General features: G+C 43.7%; 1 protein-coding gene across 6 annotated transcripts in view; it reads right to left on the minus strand.

Annotated features, from left to right (window-relative positions):
- The window catches only part of HECTD4 (HECT domain E3 ubiquitin protein ligase 4), a 199937-nt gene that overhangs the window by 84215 nt on the left and 96698 nt on the right, over nucleotides 1-19024 (minus strand). For 4 of the 6 annotated variants that reach the window (XM_070066216.1, XM_070066218.1, XM_070066214.1 and 1 more), the window contains exons 10-20: nucleotides 18118-18231; nucleotides 16531-16671; nucleotides 10789-11021; nucleotides 10269-10414; nucleotides 8211-8281; nucleotides 7523-7628; nucleotides 6818-6938; nucleotides 5719-5847; nucleotides 3546-3670; nucleotides 1914-2067; nucleotides 1363-1463 (exon numbers count right to left, since the gene is read on the minus strand). In XM_070066216.1, the coding sequence (XP_069922317.1) occupies nucleotides 1363-1463; nucleotides 1914-2067; nucleotides 3546-3670; nucleotides 5719-5847; nucleotides 6818-6938; nucleotides 7523-7628; nucleotides 8211-8281; nucleotides 10269-10414; nucleotides 10789-11021; nucleotides 16531-16671; nucleotides 18118-18231 (1441 nt within the window). The remainder of the gene's footprint in view (nucleotides 1-1362; nucleotides 1464-1913; nucleotides 2068-3545; nucleotides 3671-5718; nucleotides 5848-6817; nucleotides 6939-7522; nucleotides 7629-8210; nucleotides 8282-10268; nucleotides 10415-10788; nucleotides 11022-16530; nucleotides 16672-18117; nucleotides 18232-19024) is intronic. The other 2 variants (XM_070066217.1, XM_070066215.1) reach the window with 1 other exon arrangement.

Here is a 19024-nt window from a genome sequence, read left to right on the forward strand (position 1 = left end):
GCTCTCAGTGACTTCACAGAGACTGAGTTTGTGGAACAGAAAACCCTAAAACCTAAATCTGGCTGCCATGGGATCCTCTTACTCTCCTTCAGCTCTGCAGATTTGAGTTTCAGTCACAGAGGTGGGCTGTGCAACACAGTAGCTACAAATCTCACGTGGCCGTTTAAATTATATCAAGTGTAAAATCCAGCTCCTTGGTCACATCAGCCATATTGCAAGTGCTCAATAACAACACGTGGCTACACCTGACCATACTGGACAGCACGGATCCGAGTTTTCTAATTACTGCAAAAATCTCAACTGGCTGGCACCTGCCCTAGGGAAATCCTTTCCAAAATCTGATCAATGTCTTTAAAAGATAGCTCTTATGGGATGGCCCAAGTGCTTGGGCCCTGCACCCCCATGGGAGACCAGGAGGAAGCACCTGGCTCCTGGCTTCGGATCGGCACAGTGCAGCGGCCGTAACGGCCATTTGGAGGGGGTGAACCAACAGAAGGAAGACCTTTCTCTCTGTCTCTCTCTCCCTAACTCTGCCTGGCCAAAAAAAAAAAAAAAAAAAAAAGACAGCTCTTGTGAAACATAATTGACGTGCAATAAGCTGCACATGACTTGATAAGTACAGACATTTACACCTGAGAAGTTCCCTTCTTGCTCTCTGTAGCCCCCACCTTTCCCCAAGGCGATCACTTGTTTGGTGTCTGCCACTATAGATGAGTTTGCATTTTCTAGATTTTGTATAAATAAAATTGCACAGTGTATACTTCAGGGCACTTGGCCTCTTTTACTCAGCATAAATATCCTGAGATTTACCCATGTTGTTGCATATATCTGTTGTTGACTGCTTTTTACTGCTAAGTAGAAGCCCCTTACAACAAAGGTACCACAGTCTATTTTTCCATTCACGTTGATGGACATTTGGAACGTTTCCAGTTTGGGGCCATTCTATTTAAAGCTATTAGGAACTTCCACCTAGAAGTTATTGTAAGAAAGAACCTAAGCTTTCCCCGATACAACTACATGGCCATGGAATAGCTGGATCATATGGCAGGTGCACATTATCTGACCTTCCAACTATTTACCAAAGGCTCAGTATTTTACATTCCTGTCATCAGCGTAAGAGAAAGTCACATCAGTTCTGAACTATCCTCTTGATCCATGGGAAACTCATTCTAATCTGTTCTTTAAAACTCACAAAGAATTATACTACTGTCTATAAGTGTCTGGTCCTCAAGACTTTTTCTTTTCCCAGAGAGATAATCCCTGCTATTTGTATACAACACGGACACTGTTGTAAAGGGAGGACAAGGTGCACACCAGAAGGAAACAAGGAAGGGACTCCTGCAAGGAAGCAGCATCCATTACCTCTCATCGGGGAACAGCCTGCACTTCTGCTCCGAGGCACCACACGGGGAAGAGCCCACCTCAGCAAAAACGGAACACTGGGTTTTAAGCAGCAAAGCTGTCTGAAACACAAAACCATCACCATGTCCTCAAGGGCTTACCACCCGTTATCTGCGCAGTACTAGAGTTACATCTAAAATTCTCATTTGAATCATCTTTTCCCAATCCTGCCCTGCCTTCCTTCAGTAAGAAGTGCTTTGCCACTTAGCCCACTTTACATTTTACTTCTTTCTGGAACTGAACACATCAATAGATTAGTCACTGTAGCTGGCAAGGACTTAGGAAGCCAAAGATAAAGGAATGTTTGAGTAGCATGTAGAGCAGCAGCTTTACATGAAGTAATTTAGTCAAACAAACAAACTTATTTCCCTGAACATTCTAATTACTCTTTAGACACAGTACTTCCCTGCATCCCGTCATTATTTCACTTGGTTGCTGAATGCACACAGCTGCCCGGGCGAGCGGGTTGGCTGGCAGGCAGGGCCCTGTGACACACCAAGGGTCATTCATACCTGGCTGGTATAGAGCACCAGCTGCACTAGCTGAGGCATCAGGGCGTCGGCCATGATCAGAGTCTGTAAATTTGGATGCATCAGGGAGGTGAGTAACACAGGAAGGAGGTGACCAAGCATAGTAGCCTTAGTAACTTGTTCCAAGCCTTTTAACCTACAAAAAGTTCAAAAGGACACACAGCCTAAGCAATGCCCAATCATGTTAAGAAGCAACTCTGAGATCTCTTTGAACTAGGTAAGAATTTACAGCAATTCAGTGCACAAATTTCTCTACTTCTGAAGGAAGCACAGAAAGCTATTCATGGGTTTCACCTTGATTTGGCCAAAAAAGTTTACAATTCAAACACTTTACAAATGGGTTCTAAAATGTAAACAGCTGCTCTAGGTAGTTATCACCTGCAAAGTGCCTGGCCTCTGAGGCTGCCGGTGGCAGGGAGTGAATGGCTATACTATTGCTTCACTTGCCCACTCTTGTAAAACCTACTTCTGGTTTAGGGAAACTGAGGCTTATACAGGGTACAGAGGCAGACTTTTTTATTATTGTGGTAAAATACACATACCATAAAATCTACCATCTTGACCACTGTAGGTGTGCAGCTCAGCATTACCAAACAGTGTTGTGCAGCCATCACCACATCCGTCTCCTTAGCTTTCTTCATCTTGTAAAGTCAAACCCACTATACAAGCAGCAACTCCTTATGCTCCCACCCCTACTCCCTGGCAATCACCACTCTACTTTCTGTCTAAGTAGGTAGATTTTTAATTTATCTTTAAAACCACACTCTTAATATGCCCATCCTCTGCTAGAAGAATTAAGGCATGCCGACCTTCCAGAGAAAGAGACGGGTTGTCTAAATTCTCCAAGGCTACTAAGGACACTGGTGTTGAAACCAGAAGGAGACTGCACACCCCCCGGCTCTCAGCCCTTGGCAGACCTGCACCACGCACTGTGACACTGCATAGCACCATCAGCCTCTCTGCAGTACCTATCTGGATTAGAACGTTCTCGGTCCCAGTCTTCTAAGAGTGTGCAAGAACGAAGAACAGGGGCCAGACAGGATGACTGAAGCAAAAATTATACAGCAGGATGGTTTTAGATCAACATCTCTAACATTCAAATTATCAGAGAACACAATTTGCAACTTAAAAGCAAACCATAGCAGAATTTTTAAAGTGAAAGGGCTTGAGAACTCTGGAAGAGAAGTGTATCCTCTTCACAGGTTACCCATGTATTTGGAGAAACGAAACTGGTAAAATCTTGAGAGATCACATCAGTACCATCTTTTTATAGCAGCTGGATGTCGCTATCACAAAGTCACTGCTTCTGCTTGAAAGTATTTGTCATGCAGAAACATAACGAAGGGAAAGGCTGGTTTGGGAGGGCAGTCCCAAATGTCAGAGATGAGGCTGTCCACCATGACCTTGATGGCTGTTGGCCCACTCTCACACAAAAGCACATTACAGAATTCGATTGTACTTGGCTTTAAAACACTTGCCATTTCAACCTATTCTCACAAAAATCCCTCTATACTTAATGAACATTTGACATTTTGTTCTAAAAAGATTCCACTTTAATAAGCAATATTTTTTCCTGAAGGGCAGCAGGTCATGGTTTCCAGCCCATTTCCTCACCTCTGCTCACGATCTGCTATGTCACTGTTTATGAGGGCAGTTGTGACCTGTTGCAGCATTTCCAACACTTCATCACATCCCGTCAGGATCTGGGTGGCAAGAGCCAAAATACTGACCTTTAGCTCCTAGGCAGAAAATATCATAATGTTATTTCTGAATTCTGTGATGAACATACACTCACAACGACAAGACGGAATGATGCATTGATGATGCATTTCCCAGCGAAAGGATGAAGTGGCCAGAAGATGTCCAAAGCAGGAAAGTCCACAGGAATGGCAAGCAGCAATTTGATTTGGGAGACTGAAGTTGGAGTGCAGGTGGAAATACATGGTATTTCCCAAGGAGCACACCAAACCCCCAGGATAAAAGGCCTATCTCCCATCCCATCCAACACAAGAGAGCTCCTGGTGACCAGCTCAGACACTGTCCAGGGGAAGACTGCCTTGGGTGGCATGAGCACAGCTAAAGAGAAAAACAGACAGTAAAAGGCGCATGTAGGGCAGTGAGTAAAATGAGACGAAACACAACATTCTGAAGCAGCACAAGTGACCTTCAATTTCATGTCTTAAAGCCATTACCCTTAAAAACAGGTAAGTTAAAATGTCAATTAAAATAGCAGGCAGTTACGGGCTATGAAACATTAAAAACGACTATTAGAGAATTCATGGGAGTACAAATACTAAGTCAAGTCTTAAGAAGCACTAGAACATCACAGAAATGCTTAGTTTATAACTGTTTTCTATTAAAACAATAAAATCAAACTAATTTTTTTGACAGAGTTAGAGAGAGACAGAGACAGAGAGAAAGGTCTTCTTTTCCATTGGTTCACCCCCCCAAATGGCCACTAGGGCCGGCACGCTGCGCTGATCTGAAGCCAGGAGTCAGGTGCTTCCTCCTGGTCTCCCAGGATGGCACTTGGGCCATCCTCCACTGCACTCCCAGGCCGCAGCAGAGAGCTGGACTGGAAGGCACCCCAACCAGGACTAGAAGCCAGGGTGCCAGCGCCGCAGGTAGAGGATTAGCCTAGTAAGCCGCGGCACCGGCCAAACTAATTCTTAAGGTTATGTTGGTGTATTTGTAATTTTCCCCCCAAACAGAGTCTATTCTGCCTTTACCGACAGTCTTTGCATTTTTCTTCATGGTTTAATTAAGATTTTAGAAAATTTAGCCTTCCAAATAGATAAAACTATTTTTTAATAGAATCTTCTAGGGTCTTTTTGGTGTTATTGAGCTCCTGGCTCCTGCTTTGGATCAACCCAGCTCCGGCTGTTGCAGTCATTTTGGGAGTGAACCAGCGGATAGAAGACCTCTGTCTCTCTCTCTCCCTCTGCCTCTCTGTAACACTGCCTTTCAAATAAATAAACAAATCTTTTTTTAAAAAAAAACTTCATATAATGAGATAAACTAAAAAGCACAAACTAGCAGATGTATGGTTTATATAGTTTCTATGCACAAAGGAGTAAGACAAAAGCGAACTGTAATGGCTTTTATCTTTAATTATGGCTTCTCCTCAGTAAATGTTTCAGTGTATTTAAGTCAACATTTTAAGGAAGAATAAAGTTCTTGATTTCTCTAATTTTCCCACAAAGATGAAATTCTGAAGAACAACGCCAACAACAGCCTGGAGCAGCTGCAGCGACTGTCGCCATTGCTCTGCGTGTCATGGAGGACCACGTTCCTGCCTCTACACAGAAGCTAACTTAAAAATAATTACAGAAAATGAAATAAACTCCAGACTTAGAAATTAAATTATTCAATACAAAGATGGAAAGAGAATTACCACCTTTTCAAAGGTGTTGAATTGAGAGACTATAAAACCACCTAAAAGGTCAAAACTATTTAAAATATTATGCTCCCAGGTTTATATACGTATATATATTTGTAAACTTTCAGGTGCATATGAGATCACTTGAAAGTGCCGTATCTTAGAGTTCTTAAAAGAAGATGAAAGTAAACAAAAGCACAAAAAGGTTGACAGGGCACACGGATGACACACTGTGAGAGTGTCACAAATACGGTCACCACTGTGCAATGAGAGAAAAATCTATGAAACGAGTGGCCTACCATTACCTCTCCCAAGAATCTAAGTCACATCGAGCACAGAAGTTCAGCCAGTGAAGCGCACTTTACATACTGGGTAGAGAGCAGCGTTAGAGGAAAGCTTGGTGTTTACCTGTACCTTCAATGTCTCTCCCTGCAAGGAGCTGTCACTGTCATCATTCTCATCAGGTTTAATCAAAATAGTGTTACTGAGAAGGTGATTCTGAACTGCCATCAGATAGCGCAGGCACGACGAAGCAGCCTTCAACACAAACAAGGGTATTTAACTGACCTAAACCCCACTGCAAGAAGGTATCATAATCCTCATGTTTTTAAAAGATTTGGACAAGGGAAACAAAAAGAGAAAGTACAGAAAATAGACCAAGTTAGTTTCTCAGGTGATGTATTTCCAGATGGCTTGCGAACACTTTGACACTTTTCCTTTAACCTTATATATTCTGCTACACAATCTTCACTCCAAGCACTTAATTTTTGCCTCCCTCTCACACACATCTCCAATATAGAAGTGTCTACCTAACCCCTAAAACAATCTTTAAACAGACTCTGCTGGTCTAGATTAAAAATTAATAGGGGGAAAAAAAAACCCCTCACTTGGTAAAACACAAACACCAAAATTCAGTCAAACAATTTATCACATTAAGCAGTTTATGCAGAGAGAGGAAATATAGTCTTTGGAAAAAGTGTCTCAAGTGGATTTGTGTTGTTCTACATTTCTAGAATAAGCACAGTCATCCACTGACTTTCAAAGATTACGTTGAGCCGGCGCCGCGGCTCACTAGGCTAATCCTCCACCTTGCGGCGCCGGCACACCAGGTTCTAGTCCCGGTCGGGGTGCCGGATTCTGTCCAGGTTGCCCCTCTTCCAGGCCAGCCCTCTGCTGTGGCCCGGGAGTGCAGTGGAGGATGGCGCAAGTGCTTGGGCCCTGCACCCCATGGGAGACCAGGGTAAGTACCTGGCTCCTGCCATTGGATCAGCGCGGTGCGCCAGCCGCAGTGTGCCGGCCACGGCGGCCATTGGAAGGTGAACCAACGGCAAAGGAAGACCTTTCTCTCTGTCTCTCTCACTATCCACTCTGCCTGTCAAAAAAAAAAAATAAAATAAAATAAAAATTAAAAAAAAAAGATTACTTTGAGTCTATCTTTGTAGAGTGAGTGTGTGTGTGAGCACACATTTAACAGAATTTTGCTTTTGTTAAACACATTTTTACTTACAGGCACAGTTGAAAGGAGCTTTTGAAAATCATCTTTAGAGACAGTTTGGCACTTGGTGATTAAGATACAGGATTCTCGTACAACAATCTTCAGAATGTAGTGTAAAAGTTCATCATTTAATCTTTAAAGCACAAGAAAAATGTAATAAAATAGTGATACTTTATTAGTAAAAGGGTAAATTGTACACAATTAGTATGAGAAGACAAATACAAGATACAAAACAAATCAGTTCTGCAAGCAAATCATCTCAGTAAAAATGCAAACAACTTAGTCTCTAAATCAAACTTACAGAAACACACAATGGTAGCCAGCCACCTAGTACAAGTGCTTTATAAATAACAGAAAACCAACACCTTCCTTCCCTCCCAGCTTTAACACACCCACCCAAGCCTCTCTCACAGACCAGAAGCTTGGACTGCACCCTCCCACCAAGATTTCTTAAATTAGTTCCATCTATTATTTCTGCTGAGTATTCTTTCCCCAAGCTCAAGCTACTTTACTGCTAAAACTGAAAAATATTACTATCAGTTGGTAGGGCAATGTGAAAGTGGTTATCTGTCACCTGTTTCAGGCTTTAGGCTCACAAGCTTCTGAGCATAATAGCTGTAACAGGAGACGAACACTGATCAAACCCATTTAAATGTAAACTGGTTACTTAGAAGAACACAAAGAACAGTTAGCAGTGACTAAGGTAGCTGCAGTCACCTGTAATGGTCATCCTCATCACTGCCAAATCGGTTGTTCTGAAGCTGTTCAGCTAAATTGGTTAGGATCACATCCCGCAGCTGGGAGAGGCCGCTGTTTCTCTCTCCTGGCACAGAACAAAGCTCTGTGAACTACCACAGTAACAGTGTTTAGAAAATGGATGCTTTCTTTAAAAAGTGTTTAACAAGTGACTGTTGACAATCTAGGAACACCAGGCATTCAAATAAATGACAGGAACAACAAAAAATGACACCACAACCACCTGGACTTGTTTAGTCAGTACCTCCTGATTTAAGGGTCATTACTCCCTGAGAGATCATAAAGTTTGATTCCTAATTTCTTAAATTAATGTTGCTTTTAAATGCAAAGTGTCCTTCACCTGGTATCTTTTGTTGCTGTTAAAAAGTTGGGTTCTCGTGTGTGAAAAAAAACTGGCTGAGAATCAACAGGAAGTCCTGATTTTTAAAGATGTGTTGAACGTCTACAATCAGGGATATATGCTAAGCAGTAGATATAGAAAGAGGTTTATGAAGCCTGAAGATCTATGAAACAACATGGTTGAGATGCTAGCATATATGTAGATAACTTGAAAAACATGCTAACAGATCTGAATATCCACTTGTTTCCTTAGCGGGAAAACAAAAATGAAAAGCAATGGTTGTTCAAGGATAATTAGGATAATTCTCACCTTCTGTTAAGACCAGCTTTAATAAGTTATTGATTTCAGTTTCCCCTGGGTACAAGATATTCAAGCCAGAGCTGAAATGACAGAAATGTCAAAAGAGTTTTAAACAAAATGTTCTGGAAAATCCAACCTGTAAATATTTAAATTTAAATTTCTTTTTAAAGATGCCTTTTTGAGTACGTAAAACTCTTTGGCAAGGTTCATCACTGAATAAAAGCACTTGAACCTCAACTTACTGTCATGATCTAGTCCAGGCACTTCCCTCCTGAACATCACCCCCTCTGCTCCTCTGTGAATTACAACAAGAACTTACTTGAGACTAGATGCAGAGCTGGTTCAAGAGCATGCTATTCTACGAAAAATCAATCATTCAAGCCAGCTAGGTAAACAGGTGGTGGTCCCCCAAAATGTCACTTGACAAAGACAATTTCTACTTCTCACTTCTTCCAAAAGAGCAAGAAGAATAGGAAAGTATTATTTGTAGTATCACATGGCATCAGAATTTTTTCTTTTTCAAAATTTTGTTTGAGAGGCAAAGAAAGAGAGAGAGAGAGAGAGAGAGAGAGAGAGATCTCCCATCTGCTGTGGTTCACTCCCCACATGCCTCCAACAGCAAGGACTGAGCCAGGCTGTAGCCAGGAGCTAGAAACTAGATCCAGGTCTCCCCTGTGGATGGCAGGGACCCAGCTACTTGAGCTATCACCTGCTGCCTCCCAAGCTCTGTATCTGAGGGAAGCTGGAATCAGAAGTGGAGCCGGGACTCAAACCAAAATACTCCAATGCGGTGGTAAGCATTCCAAGTGGCATCTTAATTGCTGTGCCAAACCTGCCACTCCTCATTGTTTCCCTGAGGCTTACAGTGCACAAGTGTGACATATGCACCCACTTATGGAGTCGTCACTACAATCAAGATGATGAATATACCCACCACCCAGGAAGTTTCCTTATGGCACCAACTTAATGCTCAACAAGGGAGACCCAATGCATAATTTATTGTGGAAAGGAACATAGTCCCCATCCTCTATGCTCACCCTTGTCAAATGAGTTGTTCAGACCAACTGCTCAGTCCTCTCTTGGTCACTAAGTTATACTTGGTCACATGAAGGCTATATTCCTAGATAAAAGTTCATTGAACCCCCCCAAAATTGATAGGTTAAATGACAATAAATAGAAAATGACCCCATAAATTCTTCCCTCTTGCCTAACAAGGTTTTATGCAAATTAATAAAGGCTAATATTGTTGAATACTAACTCTGCATCGGGTCTTAGCTTATGAAAACCTTACAAACCTATAAAGTAAGTGCTATTTTTATGCCCACCTTGTAGCTGAGAAAACAGAAACCTTTAACTAAGGTCACAGCAAGTCAGTGGTATGTAGGGCAAGCACTAGAGCCTAGGTTGGCCTGTGGTCAAAGCCTGCTTCTTCTTTTTAAAAAATATTTAGTTATTTATGTAAAAGGCAGAATGACAAAGAGAGAGGGAGAGACAGAGACAGACAGAGATCTCCCATCCACTGGTTCACTGCCCAAATGGCCATAACAGCCAGGCTGACACCAGGCCAAAGCCAGGAGCCAGGGGCCCCACCTGGATCTCCTTCTTGGGTGGCAGGGGCCCAAGTACTTGGGTCATCTTCTGTTGCAGCGGCATTAGCAGGAAGCTGGATCAGAAGCTGAGTAACTGGCACTCAAACCTGGCACTGTGGCATGGGATGCTGGCAGTGCGAGTGGCAGCTTACCCCGACAGGCTACAACACCAGCTCCCAAAGCCTGCTTCTTAACCATCCTATCACACTGCCTCCTAAATGAGAACACCACCTGCTTACAAACAATCAAATCATCCACGGAAAGGAGTTTTGGTTTTCATTTTTGAAACACAAAAGGTGCGATGAGGAAGTACAGGCACACAGTTAGCTTTGGTCCTCTGGGGGTGGGGTCACAAACCCCCTCTCACACTAAACTGGCCCCAAAGCATGCGGTCCCAATGGCAGGACAGAGACGCCCCTACCCCCAGCTGGCAGGGAATATTTTGCAAAGAGTCCTAAGGAAATCATTTGCAGTTTACCTGATGGCGAGGCAGACTTCCTTCTGAATTTCTGGGCAAATCTGATCTTTGGGTGCCATCAACAGCTGCCAAAGAAGCAATCCTGACCGTCGAATGATGTCTCGATTCCTTTCAGTTTGTGGGCTGAAGAAAAATTTAAACACCACCTACAGACACATAAGAGGTACATCTGAAAATGCTAATTCTACTGGGGATAAAATTATCACTATAAAAAAATACATGGTAGGTATTTTCATGAATGGATAACCATGTAGATTTTTAACCACAATCTCTTCTATTATGTAATGGCATAATTATAGTAAATATTTTACACATATTAATTGCAATTAGCTATCTATAGCAATACTCCATTAACTGCAGCACAGTGAATAAGATAATTCTAATTCTAAGAGTAGAAGGCGGTAACATGCAAAACAGGAATTGTTAGATTTTTCTTCTGGTTGAAATTATCTAGCTGAAGCCAAGATTTGTGCTTCTTTTTCTATATCAGCTTGTTTACCTCACAAAATAGAGTATTTACCTGAAAGACAACAAGAATGCAGCGTATAATGCAGGTGTCGCCGTTAACCATGGCCTTCTCCATAATGTCACAAATACTGCTAAGATGGTGTGCTTCAATTGGATGCTGCTTGCCCAAGACACTTGTGATTGGAAGATTGGGGTTCGTAGCAAGAAGATTGAGTTGGTGTATGCACATCGCACCAACGTGGTGCAATAATTGGTTTATAACCTCATTCGTAGTTATAGCCTCTTCTAGAAGACGAGAAAGAAACTCAGTGAGTCCAGACCTTGCTGCAGGCAGTCCCTCTACAGGTGGAACCGACCTCGACTTAGCAAAAGGCGCACATACACCAGGGACGTTCTCAAGCTCTCTTGGCTCCAGCCTCTCCCACTGCTGCTAAAAACCCTTCTTTCTGTCACAGAGTGCTAAGGCAGAAACACTGGGGAAGTTTAATGTTTCTAGAGTAAGAGTAGCTACCACTTAGTGAGCTCATTCTACATGCCGGACAATGGGCCGCCTGCTTTACATGCATTTCCTTACAACATACATTTAGACTACTGTTTAAGTAGGAAAACAAGAGTCAGAGAGGCTTAGTAAGTTACCCTAGTTCACACACCTATGAAGTAACTGAGCTGGGAGTAAATTCAGGCCATCTCATCCCACGGGGTCTGCTGGTAACCAGCATAGTAGGTTCTCTCCACCTCTACGGCTGCACTGTGGTAGAGTCCCCCTATTCATAAACATCACAGTACCTCAACCTTTTTATTCCACTTATTCATCACAGCCTGGATATCCACCAGTGAAATCTGTGAGGTTGAAAACCACCCTTTTACCCTAATGGAGGGTTATGGGCATGCAATAAATGGAGGTGAAAATAGTCTAAATAGGCAAAGAACAAACAAGGTTGCTTTTTATTCCTATTAAAACTGAAATGGACTAGGTAATCCTGGAGAAGCAGACCTGAAGGGAGAACTTCGAGCTACAAAAGGATTGCGGGCAGCAGGAACTCTGAGGACAGGACCACAGGAAAGCTGAGGAGGCTGCTACGGTAAACCAGGTGGAACCACGGCAGCCTGGACCAGGACTGCAGCAGCACCGCTGACGGGAAATGTTGGACTGGATGTATTTGGAAGGCAGAAGCTGACAGGATTGCTGAAAGCCACCCGGATGTAGGGTATGAAAGAGAGTTAAAGCTAACCTAAACTTTTAGTCTGGGCATATGGGAGATGGGATCCTCAGGCTGACATACGGAGGACTCAGCAGGTGCAGATTTGGAGAGGGGGAGGAAAAGGGTTTTAGGGTCAGCATTGTGGAATAGCAGGTTAGGCTACTGTCTGCAATGCTGGCATCCCATATGGGCACCAATGTGAGTCCTGCATGCTGTGTTTCTGATGGAGCTTCCTGCTAATGCTCCTGGGAGGGCACCAGAGGATGGCCAAGTACTCAGGCCCCTGCACCCATGTGGAGACCCAGAAAAAGCTCCTGGCTTTGGCTTGGCCCAGCACTGGCCATTGTGGCCATGTAGGGAGTGAACCAGGGGATGGAAACTCTCTGTCTTCTCTTTATGGAACTCTGCTTTTCAGCTGGTTCTGTGACTCACTAGGCTAATCCTCTGTCTGTGGCACCAGCACCCTGGGTTCTAGTCCCAGTTGGGGCACCGGGTACTAGTTCCGGTGGCTCCTCTTCCAGTCCAGCTCTCTGCTGTGGCCCGGGAGGGCACTGGAGGATGGCCCAAGTGCTTGGGCCCCTGCACCTGCATGGGAGACCAGAAGGGAGCACCTGGCTCCTGGCTTCAGATTGGCGCAGCACCGGCCGTGGCAGCCATTAGGGGAGTGAACCAATGGAAGGAAGCCCTTTCTCTCTGTCTCTCTCTCACTGTCTATAACTCTCTCTCTCTCTAACTCTGCCTATCCAAAAAAACAGAACTCTGCTTTTCAAATAAATCTTAAAAGAAAAATAAAGAGGGTATGTTTTCATTGTGCTAAGTTGAAAATGCCCATTAGATAAGCAAATGGAGGCAAGGCATTGTCTGAAATTCAGGCAGAGGCTGGGGAGTCATTAATGCACAGCTGATTTTCTGTTTTTTGTTGTTTTTTTACAAATTTTTTCAAGATACAACTCACATAACATAGAAGTCACTGAAAGAGTAAAATTAGTAATTTCTGGTAAATTTACACAAATACCAAAATCAGAAATAAAAGCACAGTTATTAAATAATCAATGAAGGGCCAGTGCTGTGGCATAGATTAAGCTTCTACCTGCAGGGCTGGCACCTCATGTGAGCACCAGTTTCAGTTCCAGCTCCCCCACTTCCAATCCAGCTCCCTGCTAATGACATGGGAAGGCAATAGAAGATGGCTCAAGTGCTCGGACCCCTGCACCCACATGGGTGACCCATAAGAAGCTCCTGGTTCCTGGCTTTGGATCCACCCACTTCGGCTGTTACGGCCATTGGAGGAGTAACTTCTCTCTGTGTCTCTCCCTCTCTCTATAATTCTGCCTCTCAAATAAATATATAAATCTTTTTAAAAAATTAAGGAATAGAAGTCTTATAGACATTAAAAAAATTATAAGGAAATACTATCAGCAATTATACCAACAAGTAAAAAAATCTATATAAAATGTACTCCTAGGCCAGCGCCGTGGCTCACTAGGCTAATCCTCCACCGGGTTCTAGTCCTGATCGGGGCGCCAGATTCTGTCCCGGTTGCCCCTCTTCCAAGCCAGCTCTCTGTTGTGGTCAGGGAGTGCAGTGGAGGATGGCCCAAGTACTTGGGCCCTGTACCCCATGGGAGACCAGGATAAATACCTGGCTCCTGCCATCGGATCAGCGCAGTGCCCCGGCCGCGGCGGCCATTGGAGGGTGAACCAACGGCAAAGGAAGACCTTTCTCTCTCTGTCTCTCTCTCTCACTGTCCACTCTGCCTGTCAAAAAAAAAAAAAAAAAAAAAAAAAGTATTCCTACAAAGATACCCATTTGAAAGCTAGAAAAAAATAGATATATGCATTATCTTAAAGTATTACCAGATTCCAGAAATTAACTGTAATAGTGATTAACATATATCTACAAATTATTTGATACTTTTTCTTCGGGGAGTTGGAATTTAATTCCCCTCCTTTTGAATGAGGTCTGGATGTAACGACTAGCTCAGACTATAGAAAGGGAAAACCAGTGACTTTATAGTGGAGAAACCTGGTAAACACCATTTAAATCAAGTGATCAAGTTTAATATCAGTAGTAATAAGTTATTATGTAACTTGGAATATGATGTAATAAAAAGGGAATATCACCTTCATACTACTCATCTCCAAAATCCATAACCTCAGTTCTTCATGAGAAAACATCAGACAAGTCCAAACTGAGTGGCATTTTACAAAATGTCTAGGGGGCCACCCTTGTGGCACAGTGGGTTGGACTGCTTTCTGCAATGTTGACATCCTATAGGATGCCAACTGAAGTCCCAGCTGCTCCACTTCCAATTCAGCTCCCTGCTAGTATGCCTGGGAAGGCAGCAGCAGATGGCCCAAGTGCTTGGGCACCTGTGCCCACGTGGGAGACCTGGAGGTAGCCCCTGGCTCCTGGTTTAAGCCTGGCTCAGCCCTGGTCATTGCAGCCAATTGGGGAGCGAACCAACAGATGAAAGATCTTTCTCTGTGTCTTTCTATCTCTCTCTCTAACTCTGCCTTTCAAATACGTAAATCTTGTTTAAGAAAATGTCTACAGTGCTCCTCACAAGTGCTTTCTTCTGTTCAGGGAGGCTAAATCTACCAGTCTATGTCCCTATTTTGCTGATTATTTCTCACATCATCTAAAATCTGCTACTGAGCCTCTAAGGATTTTCTCTGTTCAGTATTCTTCCTTCCTTCCTTCCTTCCTTCCTTCCTTCCTTCCTTCCTTCCTTCCTTCCTTCCTTCCTTCCTTTCTTTCTTTCTTTTTGACAAGCAGAGTGGACAGCGAGAGAGAGAGAGAGAGAGAGAAAGGTCTTCCTTTGCCGTTGGTTCACCCTCCAATGGCTGCCGCGGCCGGCGCACTGCGCTGATCCGATGGCAGGAGCCAGGTATTTATCCTGGTCTCCCATGGGGTACAGGGTCCAAGTACTTGGGCCATCCTCCACTGCACTCCCGGGCCACAGCAGAGAGCTGGCCTGGAAGAGGGGCAACCAGGACAGAATCCGGCGCCCTGGACAGGACTAGAACCCGGTGTGCCAGCGCTGCAAGGCGGAGGATTAGCCTAGTGAGCCGTGGCGCCGGCCTCAGTATTATATTTTTCACAGCTATAATTTCTATTTGATTCTTTTTTGAAAAACACTTTTTTAAGATTTATTTATTCATTTGAGAGGCAGAGCTAGAGACAGAAAGGAGAGACAGAGAGAGATCTTCCATTGGCTGGTTCACTCCCCAAATGGCTACAATGTTCAGGGCTGGACCAGGCTGAAGCCAGGAGCCAGGAGCTTCTTTCTGGGTCTCCCATGTAGGTGCAGGGACCCAAGGATTTCGGGCCATCCTCCGCTGCTTTCCCAGGCACATTAGCAGAGAGCTGGATTGGAAGTAGAACAGCTAGGACTTGAACTGGCTGGCACCTATATGGGGTGCTGTGCCATGGTGCTGGCCCCTGAAAAACAATTTTTTGACTGAAAATCTGTTTGGTCATAGTCATCATTCTTTCCGTTAATTTTTGTAAAGGTGTCCTTATTTCTTTGAACATATATACAATGGCAGATTTAAAGTCTTCATCAGCATTTGCCTGAAGCCTGTGGTTACTGATTCTCTGCTCAATTGTTTTAAAGCCTTATTTATTTTTTTCTTTCTTAATTTTATTATTCTTGATTTTATTTACAAGCCTGGCTCCCTATGGCCACCCCTGTCTATATTACATAGTGGTTTTCAGCCAATGATACGTCAAAGATTATGATTAAACACCGTGAGCCAGTAACATTTTCACCCTGAATGGATACCGTGTTTTACGGGAGCCATCCAAGTTCAGGCAGTTCCTTACTTTTACTCCTGTTGGGTCCTATCACATCTGTGCATATGTATGCAGGTGCAGGCGCAGGCTCAGGCTCAGCCAGAGACGTGTGTACAGCTTGGGCCTTCAATAGCCTCTTCTGGGAAGATGTATGGAGAGCTTATCAAGATCTCCTATAGCTTCCTTTCTACCCGGAAGTCACCAGTAAATTTCTACAGATTTGCTGCTTCACTGCTTGCCCTAACCAGGATCACAATCTCAGGCTAGCGGAACTTCTTGTCCCCTCCATTTAAACGCTACCCAGGGTACGACTGTTACTGACAATGCTGCTGAGTATGTCAGTACTCATGCTCTGCTCCAAATCAAGCCAGCTCCCACTTCATCGTGGTAGAACTGCTGTTCTGACCAACCTCATAAGAACACTGCAGATTCTAACTATAAGTTTGTGGATAAATAAGTCATTATCAACATAAACATTGTCAGATTGTAACAATGTGCCAAGTACAGATAACGCAATTTTTTTTTCAGCAACATTCTGACAGTTTCAGGAAGGCTGTATCAAAAACAGAAAAACCTATGGACCACCTCAAAAGTTCTATTTACTTATATACTCTATCTTTATTTACAATCTTTCAGAATGACAGATAACAGAGGATTTCAGGATTCCTAGTTCAAAGCTGAAAGGCGGTGGACACATTGTAAGGCGGGTCTGTGTTCCCAGCTGCTCATGCTGCTGTACCCCCTCCTGTCCCAGGAGAGACACTTCTGCCTGCACGACCAGCAGAGCACCTCACCTTTGGGCTCAGTGATGACGTGACTGACTCCGAGTCTCTGGCAGACATAATGGAAGGCCTGATTCCCGGGGTTGCACCACTGATCGATGTAGTCATTGGAGCATGTCCACAGCATGTTGTTCACTGTATCATAACAGGCGCCTGCAAAATGAACATACTTTATTCAACCATCCTGTTACCATCTGCCTAGATAAACACTTCTTCCAAGCACTACTGAAAAACAGGAAGGCAAGGATTCTCTGAACTGCAGAGAATCCACGTCGCTATTGCCATAGATTTACTTGGCAAAGCAACAGGCTGAGACTCAGCAGGAAGTCAGTATTTAAACTTCAATTTTGCTTAACTCCTACATGAGAAGGAGTAAGTATCGCAGAATAGATAGTTCTCACCAACTCAATTATCCATGCTATCTTCCAAAAATGACTCAATTGGCTTATATTAAAAATACAGGTACCAGGGCCACCTCCCTGTTAATGCACCTGGGAAAGTGGTAGAGGATGGCCACAGTACTTGGGCCGCTGTCACCCACAGGGGAAACCTGGATGGAGTTCCCAGCTCTTGGTATTGGCCTGGCCATGGTGGTTATCTGGGGATGTGGGGAGTGAATCAGTGGATAGACGATCTCACTCTCAATCATTCTCTTTCTCTTTTTCCCTCTTTCTCTTTGTCACTCTGCCTTTCAAATAAATCAATAAACTAATGGATAAAATAGGTAAAGCAGGATTAATTAACATTAATATACAATGAAAAGCCCTAATAACTGAGCCCAAAATTTCAATGTGAACTTCCTAGCAACAGGGCAGACAAAATCCAATACATAAAGTTCATTCACTAACAATAGCAAGTATACCAATTCTCATGAGAATAAACTTTTGAGAATTTGTTACAGGCATCATCACACAATATAACAGACAGCATCTTCAAGAACAGTTTGTGCAGAGGAATTTTACAATGTCTTATATTAATTCCCACAATTAAAGAATTTAAAAATTATTTTGGGGCCAGCATTGCAGCATAGCAGGTAAAGTGACCACTTGGGATGACAGCATCCCACATGGGTGCGGTTCGTGACCCGGCTGCTCCATTTCCAAAGCAGCTCTCTTTGTAACTCTGACTCTCAAATAAATAAATAAATCTTTAAAAAAAATTCTTTTCAGGATCCAGTGTTATGGCTCAGCAGATTAAGCTGCACTTGCGATATCAGCATCCCATGTCAGAGCATGGTTCAAAGCCTGGTTGTTCTACTTTTGTTCCAGCTTCCTGCTAATGCACCTGGGAAGGCAGCAGATGATGGCTCAATTGTTTGGGACCCTGCCAGTCACAGAGGAGACCCTGATGGAGATCTGGGCTCCTAGTACAGCCTGGACCAGCCCCATACATTGTAGCCATTTGGAGAGTGAAGCAGCAGATGAATTCTATCTGTCTCTAACTCTCTCTCTGTCACTCGGCCTGTCAAATAAATAAACATTTTTTTTTTTAATTTCTTTTCAAGGAGACTAGAATGCCAAAGAGAAATGGCAAGACTTTTCAAGAGAAATTGCTAAAAACTTTGAATTTTCCAGGGAAATGTGTGCATTTATTTCTTACCCAATCCTGGTACAAGAGCACCACGCCCCAGTGAGCTTCCAGCAGCATCTATGAGATCCGCACGACTTGTGAACTGACCGTCGGAAATATTATACACCAAGCTGGAAGCTAGGACTTCAGAAACAAACAGTGAGTTGTTCAGTGAGGCTGAGGCTACGTGTCAAAGACTAAACATTCGGCTCTTGACAAGACTCCTACAGAAACCGTGCCTGGCGTGGGTGCTTCTTGCGGCAGGGCAGAAGCCACGTGGGGCCCAGAGCCTTCCTCCTTTGGGGGGCCTGAGTTCCAGTCCCAGGTCTCCTCCCAGTTTCAGCTTCCTGCTAGTGTGCACCTTTGGAGGCAAGAGGTGATGGCTCAAGGAGTTGGTCCCTGCTACCCACAGGGCCCTAGCTTGACTTCCTGGCTCGTGGCTGTGGTCTGGTCCACCCCTGACCATTGCAGGCATTTGGTGAGTAAACCAGAGAATGGGGGATCTCTGTCTGTCTCTTTCTCTGCATGTCAAACAAATAAAATAATTTTTAAAGTCATCTTTTAGTTGTTGTCTATCGGGGGTACTGATGAGACAGAGAATGCACACACGAGACAGAAAACTTTAACCACAATCTCCTACATTTAATAACGAGCTATATTTTTGAAAGTATTTTTAAAATAGCAACTTTTGCATGAAGGTTTTTTCCATATAGATTGCTAAAAGAGTAACTGTAAGAGCGTTTCTGGTTATTAACATCACATGGTAACTGTTCACAGGAAATACTGCACACGTCATCAGCGCTCAGTAAGGGTTGGTGTGCAAACAGCTCAGCTGCGAGCCTTGCAGGCACTGACGCTAACCCTCCGGAGACACTTTGGCCGTTTCCCTTAACAGGGCAGTATGGTGAGAAGATCATGGGCTTAGGTCTCAGGGTTT

Source organism: Oryctolagus cuniculus, chromosome 21 (genome assembly GCF_964237555.1).
Source record: "Oryctolagus cuniculus chromosome 21, mOryCun1.1, whole genome shotgun sequence".
In the NCBI taxonomy this organism is placed as follows: domain Eukaryota; kingdom Metazoa; phylum Chordata; class Mammalia; order Lagomorpha; family Leporidae; genus Oryctolagus; species Oryctolagus cuniculus.